General features: G+C 45.9%; 1 protein-coding gene across 3 annotated transcripts in view; it reads left to right on the top strand.

Annotated features, from left to right (window-relative positions):
* The window catches only part of Lap1 (leucine rich repeat containing protein 7 lap1), a 64218-nt gene that overhangs the window by 10879 nt on the left and 40601 nt on the right, over positions 1 to 12738 (top strand). For 2 of the 3 annotated variants that reach the window (XM_050186331.2, XM_050186330.2), the window contains exon 2: positions 12106 to 12142. In XM_050186331.2, the coding sequence (XP_050042288.1) occupies positions 12141 to 12142 (2 nt within the window). In that variant the 5' untranslated portion in view covers positions 12106 to 12140. Of the gene's footprint in view, positions 1 to 11610; positions 12143 to 12738 lie in introns of those variants that run through there. The other variant, XM_055075413.2, reaches the window with a different exon arrangement.

Below are 12738 nucleotides of genomic sequence, written 5' to 3'. Positions count from 1 at the left end.
CCACCGGTGGGCGCTGGGGACACCCGAGCTGATGCACTGTTGTATGCGATGAAAGGGAAGAAACCTTTGTGTTGTATTGTGACTGCATTTGGCCATTTGTGACGTCACGGCTAGCTGGTGCGGAAGCCTCTAGACAGCGTCGTCATCCGGTTTTCTATTTTTTGCTTCTTTTCTCGCTTCAGAGCGCCTCCTCGCGGTATGATCGAGTGGATGTGTTGGTACTACAGAAGGATAATTTGCTAATATACCTCAATATAGCTTTTTCTCTTTACTGGTCCTTTCAATTCATTTTATTTACTAGTAAATGCACTGAATGATCTCCTAGGCAAAAAGTTGTAATAGCTGCTTGACAAAGGCCAATTATGCGCACTTGTACGGAGCACCAACCCATGCTGGGGGGGAGGGGGGAATGTTGATGGTACCACTGCATGACTTTTACTGTTGTTTGTAACGCTACCAGATCCGGAAGGCAGTGCAACGTCACAACACGCACACACGCCTCATAGCATTATTCAATAGAGCTACATCCAATAAGTGTCCACAGCAGCACATCTCAGCAGGTCTTCGGGGAAGCTATATCCAGAGACCCTCAATGCTTTGGACTCTGCCATATCTCAAGTAGTTCTTACCCAGTTTATTGTCTCCTTCGTGCTTTTCCCTGGCACTTCTAGTCGGCACTTGATTAGGAGAAGCAGCCGTCGCCCTGCATTTCGCAGCTTTCGGACGCTGCACCGTTTTAGTGAGAGTGCAGGAGCACTTGACTCCTACCGAGAACAGCGCAACACCCGCTCGAAGAAGAGAGGAAGGGACGAAGCAGGACAGCACGAGCAAGGAGACGACACAGGTCGAGCGTGACCGCGTCGTTTGTAGCGTCGTCGTCGTCTCGCTCTCGGGTATTTCTCCCCCTCCCCCTCCCCCCCTCCCGGTTCATCCGGGCGCCGGGGAGGAGGCTGCCGCAGGTAGTACGTTTCACGTTCCCCCGGCACGCGTATGCTGCAGCGCGAAAAACGAGATCCGCACACCGAATGCGATTTGCACGCCGTGGTCGTATGGAGTCGTTGGACTGGAGAGCCTGACTGTTAATGCAGGTCACCCGGCGCCTCTGATGTCGGCGTTAAGTACGTGCCGCTTAATAACAGTGGTAGAGCAAGTAATGTCGCTGAAGCCGACGTTTCGACAAGTTCGCAGCGCGCGCGCGTGTGTGTGTGTGTGTGTGTGTGTGTGTGTGTGTGTGTGTGTGTGTGTGTGTGTGTGTGTGTGTGTGTGTGTGTGTGTGTGTGTGTGTGTGTGTGTGTGTGTGTGTGTGTGTGTGAACGAGAAGAAAGGAAACCTAGGGGCCCGACCTTTATTTGTCATAATAGAAGCCAACAAACAAGGACACTGGTGTTGGGCTGCTGAGCACAAGGCCGCGGGATCGAATCCCGGCCATGGCGGCCGCATTTCGATGGGGGCGAAATGCGAAAACACCCGTGTGCTTAGATTTAGGTGCACGTTAAAGAACCCCAGGTGGTCAAAATTTCCGGAGTCCCCCACTACGGCGTGCCTCATAATCAGAAAGTGGTTTTGGCACGTAAAACCCCATAATTTTTTTTTAAACAAAGACACCACGTACAGCTAGCATAGGGGAAATGACGTACTTACTAATTAAATTAAAAAGTGATAAATTAATGAACATGAAAGTGGATGAAAACGTGTTGGATGGACGCACGCAGCTATCGTGACGTCACAACTAAGTGTGCTATCGCGTATACTTAGAGAGTTAGCAGCGCTAAGGTCTCGCTTAGTTGTCTTTTTTTTTTTTTCATGCGACACAGCATGAAAATAATGGCGCCAACATTCTTGTCATCGTCGTCATCCATCCCTGTTTCGTTTCCCAGCTCGGACCGACCTCTCTGCATTTCTATAAATAAATTCTACTGCTAATTTTGGCCATTCATTATTCCTGGAGTCTTTTCACCAATCGTCTGCGCCAGCGTTTCGCCATCCCGCGAAGCCAAAATAAGTCAGAATTTGCCTTGTTAAGTGGCTTCAAAATCAAATGCAACGAAATTCTAGCTGCCTAACCGAAATCTTGATTTCTTGTTCGAATTAACCGGAAGTTTGAATTATGCGAGTTTCGAGTTGCCACGCGGCTTTTATCTGGTAAACTTTGTATAAGCCAGAATGCAAGCAACAGCGGAATACAGGTGTCGACGCCGCGTTGAAATTTTCTAGCAGTTCACAGGTTTTGACAACGACCATGCTATGCTGCTCGGTGTTGCTGTAGGTGTGTGCTGCGTTAAACAAAAAAAAAGAAAAAAAGTGATGACGTACGTTGTATTCGGAAATACAAAAAAAATGCAGCCTGGCGACTTCTATAGGTCCTTATGGGAAAAAAAAAATATGCAGTAGCATGGAGTGAGAGAAAGTTTAATGATACCTGGAGAGATTAGCCTAGCCAAGAAGTCATAAAATATTATATAAATATGTGTGCAAAAGGATCGTGGCATCTGAAACATCATGTAAATGGCGCCACCGCCGGCGGACGCGGTTTGTACACGAGGTACCTCATTTTCTCGAATCCAAGCATGATCTTTCCTCTCTTCTCAAAACTTAACATGAAAGTGTAGGAGGCGGATAAATGGTGTAGGCTAATGTAAGAACTTTCTTTGTGAACGTGGGCTCTCCTCGTTTGAGCTATGTCTATACGGCTATATATGGCCCTATAGGACACAGAAGGAGGTTTATATGGGATGATGACGAGAGCAATGGGAACAGCGGCGAGAGCTCCAGTATATAGGAAGCACTCCACGTCGGTACTCCACCCCATGGTGCAACGAGACATCACCTGTCAAAAAAGGGCGACGACGTCTCTTCAAGGTTGCGACGCCGACTCAGAGATCCCTTGTGTGCAGTTTTCTCACAACCCTTGGGGCGCGCTTAGAAAGAAAGAGAGGGGGACTGTCTTGACTTGCGTGAGTGCTCCCTGTATATATATTATGGCCGCGGCCCTGAGGTTCCGGCCACGGACGCGCAGCACCCCAGCCAGTCGAAGCCCGGGCTTGCATACAGTATACGTCACTGGTGGCGTCACCCGCCGCCCGAGTGACGCACTCGTCGGTGTACAAGACGCAACGCATGCAAAAAAGTCGCGGCGGCAGAACGAACAAAGAAGAGCCAACGCCGCTGAAAGAAAATACAGCTCTTGACGGTGCGCGCGTATATGCCGTTCTATCGCGCGTATAAGCCGCCCGAACAAAACCTGTTTCACTCAGTGGCAATATAGTTCCGATCTAGCCTAACATCTGTTTGCCATCAGGAACGGGAACTGTATACCGCGCAGACTCGTGTGCCCTTGCGTCCGGTTTTGGTAATTAACGACCGATAGTCGGCCTCAATGTCGTCTCAACCTTCGTCTGTATATTGTATCTTTCCAATGCATTGTACTTAAAGAATAATAAACTGAAACTGAAAACTGAATGTGGACACCGAGAGTGTCACACACAGAACAAAGTTTCTTTGTGTATTGAATAGCCTAGTTCACTCTTGTACAAACGTCCTGACGAGCACGCGTCTAGTGTTTCATTGGGGATATATGCAAACGAACGTCGTTGTTGTGAGACCAATATAACGGAACATGTCCGATGCAAGCGGTTGCTCAATATTGTTACGGGGAGATGTAAAAAGAAAGTTTATGTACGATATTTACACAGTGACAGGCACCACAACAACAAAGATGACGGGCCGGGGCACAGCTCGTCCTCTTTCTCGTCTGCTATGCAACGTCTTCGGCCGTAGGATGGGTGGCCCATAACAATATATTTCGAAGTACCGTAATACGGAACATATATACGGAACATGGTACGATACATACATGGGAGCACGGTTAGCTTATACATCCGCACAATACTCAGTGAAGTGAATCTGCTCCTCAGTGGTGCAGCGAATTGAAGATACAATAGGACTAAGAAAAGACGTACGCACTGGATATTCTGTGCCTTTTCTATTGTGTTGCGTCTTGTCCCACCAATACACAGCACAAGCTCTTTGATCAAGAAACCAGCCAGCCCCTACATTAACATTTATTTCGTACAACACTCGCACAGTATTTTTTTGTTATAGTATATGCCCCTAATAGAGACTTCTGTGGTAAAATAAAGCAATACCAAAACAATATTCGCGTTCATAAGCCACGTCAGCATATCCGTAAAATAATGTTAAAATGTGTATGAAAATAGTCGGCCTCATGGTCACAACCCCGTATAACCTGTATATCCCGCAACTACACTACCATTCTTTATTAGTCAGTTGCTTCGCTTTTGTCCTGTAAGTTACCGGTTTCTTCCTCAGATTCTTGAATTTAGTTGATGCCGTCTTGCCACCTCTTAGGCTGACTTCGTTTCCCCTTGTCACCAGAATCGCTCTTCGTTGCCTTCTTGGCAACGTGTATAGTGCTGTCGCATTTCGCTACAGGGCCAGAACTTCTTACGCAGTCTTCCTTCCTGAGACTTGGCTGTCTCCCAGAGCGTGGCCCATTAGAACTCTCTTGTCTTCGCTCACCTCTCGATACATCCGTACCAGCGACCTCTTTCCAACTACACTGAACGCTCGAATGTTCGCTCTCAAAACAGGATGCACTTCGGTCATTCGGTGCGACTTCGCTGGCCTTATATACTGTGCTTATATATATTCCTGGCTCTTCAATATTTGCTGGCACATTTATCGCACAGGACTCTCGAGGCGTCCATAAGTGGCGTGCAGAAGACAAGGGGTGGGAAGGGTGGTTTGGCGTGTGGAAGTTGAGGTCTCGGGGTTCAAACCCCCTACAGAGATTCTCAGTCTGCCGTGGGCAATGTACGTTGTAAGAGCTAATCGCTTCCGACGCCTTCGATCTTTGCTGCGGCTAACACGCGCAGAGATGCGGTAGCACGCCCACTCCCAGAGCCCTAGTGCCGAAGTCGGGTGATTCGGCCGAGTTCTCTCGCGACGCGACCGGTGGTTTCCACCCCTGAAGAAGAAGAGAAAGTGGCGCTCTATATTGGGACAGCGGCGCCTTAAAATAAAAGCGCCTCCCCGACGAAAAATAAAGCGAGCTAGCCAAAGAGAGCCGCTGCTTGCGCGGAGACCCTCGGCCGGTGTGCCTCGCACTAGGTGGCCCTTGTTTTTGTTCTCCACGGAAAGCAGACGCGTCCAAAGACATAGACGGACGGCTTCTGCTACGCCGTTGTGGCAGCCTGTGTTCGCGGCTTGATTTCTCTCAACGCGACGTCTTTGTTGTTGGCTAAGCTGTGAAGCAGTATACCGACGCGTAATTTCGAGGCAGGTTTGATTGCCGTGCTGCGAATTTTGTGTCGCCAACAGCACATGGTCTATCGAAAGAAAAGAAACGCAGCAATCAAGAAAAATAAAGGAAGAGTAACAAAGACAAAAAAGATATGAGAGAAAGCCTGACGCGTCTCATGGTGCCAGTGCTTACTTTCTCGAAACTGTCCTTATCTTCTGCCAGCCACACTTTACACCGCCCTTCTCTTTCTCTTTTCTTGAATAGCTTTCTTCTCGAACACACAGATTGTCTCTCCAGTGTGTTTTTCTTCTAGGGGGTAAGCAGTGGCGTCATCGAGATCGACATAATGTTGTGCAGTCAACACAGCAAAAAAGTTGCGCCTTATCCCTGTGCACTTACAATTTTTTCACGTGCCACAAATCCTTCTTCTCCTTCCAACCTTCACGATTCACTTTTCACGTACGTGTTGATGCCTCTCACCACAATCGGAATCGGATAATTGAAGGTGCCTGCACCATCGTCATCAGCCAATTTAGCCCCATTGCATACTATATGAAGCCTAGCTCCCAGCGACCTTCGCTTGCACCTGCCCTGTTTCAACCCACTCCATCTCTTTCAACGAGAGCCTTATGCACTCTAAGAAAAGTTTACACCCTTTGAGTCGCATCTTGCCACACAACAATAATCATCTTTCTTGCCCGCATTTCCTTTCTTTAACACTTCGAGCCCGGTACTTCCAAGTCACGAACGGCATGCGCGTTATCAGCATGTCAGAGTATTCTCGACAGGAAGGTAACGAGCGCAGCGTTTTCAAGAAAGGAAATGCGGGCAAGACAGATGACGATTATCGTTGTGTGGCAAATATACACCTCAAAGGGTGTAAGCTTTTCTCAGAGTGTGGGCGACGCCGCTCTGGACGAGAGGACTGGGAGGCGGCCCCGTTCGGCTGCTCAGACCTTCAGGCCCAGCAGGCCTTGGTCCAGAGAGCCAGGGCGGTGGCTTCAACCAATGGGGTCCCGGAATAGGGACTCCACCTAGTATTTAGGGTCCTCTAGTGAGATTCCGCACTTCCCCTCTTGTCAATGAATGCTTCTCACCACCACCACCTCTGGATGACGGCAGCACGTAGGCTTTTTATATATCCACGCACATCCAGAGAGGGCCTGTTCTCGCGCCCCGATGAAAAGGTGCAGATTTCCAAATATCGCCACTTCTTATATAGTAGCTCGGTGTAGCACCTCCCGAAGTGTGTTTATTAGTTTCTTCTTTATTGTTCGGAGCTTAAATATACATGGTTGAATGCTGTCTGCCAGACTCACTCAGTCAAGCCCAATGTATCTTTCGCTGGCTGGCCTGCATCTTGTATTTTCGTCGGGTAAGGAATTATTATTATTATTATTATTATTATTATTATTATTATTATTATTATTATTATTATTATTATCTTCATAATTATTATACAGTCGACTCGTTCATTCGATCTCGTTTAATTCGACTTTCTGCTTAATTCGAACGCACTGGAAGGCCCTGGCGACATCGCTCTGGAGGGAGAACTCGTTTAGTTGAAACGCGAAAGCATGTCGCGTCTGTTAATTCGACCTCATGAGCGCAGCGGTTACCAAAAGCTTGAAAACACAAGAAATTCAGCAGACGGCGCTAATTCTTTCTTATTCTTTTTTATAATTCTTTCTTATAATTATACATGCCTTTTTTTTTATCGTTTACTGGCCTACGCTCCCTTCGCCCGTGAAGCCAACCGTTTCCGCTTGTTTCGTGTCGCATCGCGGCAAGGTTTAAACATGTCAGCGCTCTTCGCAGCATGCTGGTTGAGTCGCGCTTTAAGAACAAAAAGCCAAACATGCATTACGCACTATTTCAAGCAATAAAAAAATAAATACTCGAATTCATTAATTCTGTTGAGCTTTGTTAATTCGACTTTTCGGATAATTCGACGAAATCTTGCGCTCCCGCAAGGGTCGAACCACAACCGGCTTTATTGCGGTCGTGGGTCGAACCAACGGCAGTCGACTGTAATCTTCTGCCGCCCCCCCCCGCCTCACCCCCCCCCCCCCCCCCCCCCAACGATGTGCGTTTCCCTTCCGTCAAGCGACATCCGTTCTATCTCTAATGGACGGCCGATTATCTGGGCCGGTATATTGTGTACGGATTTCTTTCACTCGATTCTGTTCCTTATCATCCACCGTTCACGGCCGGCCGATCCTGGTGATAACGTGGGCGGAGCACCACTTAAACCGCTGAAGAAACGAGAAAAGGAATAGCACATTGGAATATACATCATACCGACGCTGATCTACGTATAATAAAAAAAAACGAAGAAAAAAAAGGCAATTTCACCCGAAGAGCGAAGCACTGACGTTGCACCTGAATTTGTCGGCCATTGTTCTTACTGTACGCGTATGCGATATACGCGGTGCGTCAAAATTTCTGGCATCCTTAAAAGTCTGACCACGCCGTATAGCACCTAGTAACGACACCGCACAGGCTCCACTACGCTGTCGGTAAAGAACCGCGCCAGTAAAATTACATCACTTTCAGTTGTGAACTCTGATATTGTTTTGCACTTTTAATATGTTAACAGTCTGAAAAGAATTAATTTAAAAGGCATGCACTTTGAGAGTTATGTTTCACAACATTTGTTTGTCGGCTGCCATTGTCAAAATTCTGAAGAATAATTTAGTCAGTAATGTAAAACCTGGCATGGGCAACGTTAGTGACAGAATAGTGTAGCAATATATATAACCCGCAAATGCATTATATTATTATATATCATGTTATGGCGTGTGCCATAGTTATGACACCACCAGAGAAGTTCGAGCGCAACGCTAAACGTTGCTATCGCTTTCATTGCTACGCCCCGCGGGCGAAAACTGCCACAATTTCTTGCGCTTTTGTTGACATTTCGAAATCAAACAGCGCGAAGCTTTCGTTGAAAAAAAAAAAAAAAAAGAACACTGTATCTGGTTTCCATTCTGGAAGCTTGCCATTATCATTGAAAATGAAGGTATACAATCAGTGAATTTTACCGGTGCTAAGATATGGGGCAGAGGCTTGGAGATTGACAAAGAAGCTTGAGACCAAGTTAAGGAGCGCGCAACGAGCGATGAAACGAAGAATACCAGGTATAACGTTAAGAGAAAGAAAGAGAGCGGTTTTTATCAGAGAGCAGACAGGTATAGCCGACAGGTATAAGAGAAAAAAAAATGGAGCTGGGCAGGTCATGTAATGCGCAGGTTAGATGACCGTTGGACCAGTACCGAGAGAAGGGAAACGCAGTCGAGGACGGCGGAAGACTATAGGTGGAACGTTGAAATTAGGAAATTCGCGGGCGCTAGTTGGAATCGGTTGGCGCAGGACGGGGGTAATTGGAGCTGTAAATTCTGTTGTAAATTATATGGTAAAAAAAAATTAATTCGCGGAGCATACCATTCTACAACATATCCTTATAGCCCAAGTGTAACCCGGGGCAGTTATATAGCCCATGCATCAACTTTCATAAACGGTGCCTCCCCCGTTAAAATGAATGAATGAATGAATGAATGAATGAATGAATGAATGAATGAATGAATGAATGAATGAATGGTACAAGCGCTCTCTTCGTCCGTGCCGCCATGTTTGAGGCGCGACAGAACGTGAATTCCTTACCATATACTCGTAAGGCGATGCGGAACCAGTAAGAGAGAACCGCGTCACCGGTAATTGAATCGTTGGCACGTAGCGCGACTTCCAGGCGGCGCGGCGAGTTTGCGCGTCTTGTCTTGCGCATTCGCGCGCGCAGCTGATTCGGCGCCTGTCGCGGCGGGGGACTCGCTCCGGCGCTAATTATCTTCGCCGGGGATCTCGGGGACGCTCCCAGAAGAGATGCCACCATCCGCGCCTGATTTCCTGCTGCCGCTCGGCCATTGGCGAGTAATTAATCGCCGCGCGCGCGTTGAGTGGCCGCCGGATCTGGGGCGCGTCATCTATTACGTGGTTACGTGGCAAGACTCCACAACTGTTGGCGGTGTCGTACTTCCGTCACTTGGGAAGATAAGTTTCGACTGTTTCGTGCGAGAGAGTTTTGATTTCGGCGGAGAGATACAAAGCCCCGTGTTGCTTTCTTGGAGAGGGGTTCCGGCTAGATGAAAGAAACCGGAAGGATGCTCAGGGCGTTACAAGTTGATGCGATTGATAGAGCTGTGTAAAAAAAACGGTTCCCACGAGATATGCTAACGTTGATAAGTTTCCAGTATAGCTGAAATGAGGGCACTTGAAATGGATACGTGACGTGCTGAGAAAAGATGCGAGTCCGGAATGACCACACGTGCGGTATCACCAAGGTTGTGGACATTTCAGCCAAGACCTGGGACCGTTTGAATCGGAAAGGTTAATAGAAAAAAAAATGTGGAGGTACAAACGCACATGTTGGAATCGTGCACGTACCCAGGTGGGGGGGGGGATTCCCCTTTCCCCCGAAACCCCCTTTCTTCTCGTTTATATATATATATATGAATCCGCCGAGATACCAACCGACCCAGCAGCAGCCACACCAAACCTAGGTGCATAGACAAAGAAAGTTTCGCTTAAACAAGCCTTCTATTGTGTCCCGCGCATAGAGTTTCATACAATAATTACTAGAGGGAACTCTCTGGCGCTGCAGTCGTTGTTCCACCGTGGGAATGATGGGAAGTATACATGGATTTGTCTGATCTTCGTGCCTGTGGATTCAGAGGTTCTTGTGGTTTTGTATATTACGCTATATAAAGCTTATTGTCGTAAATTTCAGCGCAATCTGTACTCTTCGAAGCGCAGAAGACACCGCGAACACGCACAATTGCTATTAATTGCAAATATTTAGCTTGTCCAGGTGGCCAAATCGAAACGCGCCAAGCGTCTTTATCGCATGCCCGCGATAAATTCATGAGGGCGTTTCATTTGCTTGTCGATACATGCGTCCGTGCCTTAATGGTTTCAATATCAGGCTTCAGTACCAGAGTTCCTGTGTTCGAATCCGTCCCGAGAACAGCGGACGAACCGGCGCGACGCCTGAGCGTCGAGTTTGATAATGATGGTGATGATGATCCTCTTTTCTGGCGCGTACCCGCGAAGGGGGACGGGCCAATAATCGGGCGGCTAATAATGGAGAATTCTTATTTGAATAGGAGAATTCCAATTGAAAGGAAATACAAAAGGAAGTACCACAAAAACTAGAATAGCACGCGAGCAAGCAGTCAGACTAACTGAAGGAAAATTGACAATGTAATGTTAATAAAGAATTTTGAGAAATAATTTCGGTAAATTATTCATGATCTGATAGGTAGAACAAAGCTACAAAAATTAGAAGGGTAACCGTCTTGTTCCAGTTAAAAAAAAAAATCAAACACTGCGCAACAAACATCCATGTGACTGTAGCCTAGTGTCGAGACCCCATATGGTAATATTACAGGAATAAAGTTCCTTACAATTAATGCCACAGAGGAGATATCAACCGACCAGCTCTATGTAAAAAGAAATTCAATTGTGGGATACGACAGCGTAATCGGGTGTATGTAACTTCCCTTGCCGAGAAAGACACCACTGTTTATTCCAGCAAAAACGGGGATGTTGAAAGTCAGGAGATGTTACCAGCGACAGTTTGCTTAAATTATTTTGTGGGCAAACTTTTCTCTATCTTGATGCAGTGATGTAAGCTGTATCTGGTAAAACAGATATCAAAGATACAATTAGAGGCATTCTGGCTAATAAGTCTGCCGTTTCGTTTAATTATAACCCGCGGTGGCCTGACACCCATAGTAAATGGAGGCGAATGAGCAGAAGGTTATTCTCCTCCTCTTTCCTCAAGGATATAATTCTAAAAGAAAAATGTACTCAGAGTAACCTTTCTTTGCTTATTGGCCCGATTCTCGATGCACTTGATATTTTATCTCTCGGTGCGAGCAGCCTGGGCCTCGTCGTGCCTCGTGCCCGAAACGATGTCTGTAAGTTCGTGCACGGACTATGTCGTTGCCAACGTTGGTCGTTGCTACATGGAGACTGGCTGACATGTTAAACACTTCTTTTGTCATTGTAAGCATGCATTATCTTTTTTATTCTTTTAAATTATTTTCTTATGGTTCCATCAAGAATAGGCATGTTCACTTTTCAATTATTTTTTAAAATATTCATAATGCTTATGAAATTTAGTAAGTACATTTTGTTTCTATTGCAAACCTTGAATAATTCCCCTCTTGGATACGTGCCATATGCAGAGAGCTATTACTGCACTTACTTAGAGTTATTACTTAGAGTTATTACTTAGTCTAGCAACTAAGCAAGTTGACCTAAACCGTTAAATAAAGGTCGCAGGAACCCCTTAAATTGTAGCAAAAAAAGACAGAGCTACCTTCTGATTGAATACATTCTTTTTTTGCGATGTTGTTAATAATAATACGGCTATATCCTCCTTGTCTGAGTGTTATTACAACAGCTGTTGGTGAAATGACTTCTTAAAACTGCTGGTACAGGTTACTTTTTCTTGCTTGAACACATTATAAAGCTCATTTTATTGTTTTGTGTTGTGCCCTACAGCGCACATGTTACAGAAATCCCTGATTTAGCAAGCTTCATTCTGCTTAGTAGTTTTTTTTTTTTTTCATTCCCACATAGAACTTTCTAATAAAGCGGTATATTGATTTTCTCCATTTAGCAAAGTAATATTGCCCTGCAGTTTCGGTTTAACAAACTGTGTGCGTGCCTGTGTGTACAGATTGACGTATGTACCTGTCAGTATGTCAGTATACGAACTTTCTACAGAGTGTGCAAGTTGTTAACACATTTTTATGCTGCTCTTGTTTCTTTTCTTACAGTTCATTCTGGAACATCACTGTTGAGGCGCTTGCAAATGTAAGTTTCAATATCTTCACTGCAACTATTTCACCGAATCTGTTCCAGTTGCTGGGGTGGCTCAGTGGTTATGACAGTATTCTGCTAAGCATCAGGTCTTGAGTGTAATATGTTGCCGAGGTTATATGATTTCAAGGAGGTTATGTGTGCTGAAAATTTTGTGTCAATTGCAAGGTTAAAATTAGTCTGCATTGCTCATTGCATAGGCACCACTGTTAAATGCAACACTCCACCAACCAATTTCATTTTTGAAGCAGCATTGCTAGTGTTCCGATTAATCACTATAAATCGTGAAAAAGGGTACTGTGCTTGCAGGCTTGATTATTCAACAACTGGTAATTAAAAATATTTTTGAGTGGCTGCATCTTGTACGGTGTTTGAGAGAACAAAACGAGGCTGGAAATAAAGCACTGGTGCCGTTCAAATGTGCGCCGGGTCAGTGCTGCCAACACTAGGCAAATTTTGATATATCCAGACATTTTATACATTGTTTCGGGAAATGGGGAAATTTCGCGCTAGGACATTGAAACAGTGAAACTACTGCCGTGACGGCGTGTTTTGATTTCACTCACTTGCAAATTGCCTTTGCGTTAGGA

Source organism: Dermacentor andersoni, chromosome 11 (assembly GCF_023375885.2).
Source record: "Dermacentor andersoni chromosome 11, qqDerAnde1_hic_scaffold, whole genome shotgun sequence".
Classification (NCBI taxonomy): Eukaryota; Metazoa; Arthropoda; class Arachnida; order Ixodida; family Ixodidae; genus Dermacentor; species Dermacentor andersoni.
The sequence above is the reverse complement of the archived record's forward strand: the minus strand, read 5'-3'. Positions and strand labels throughout refer to the sequence as shown.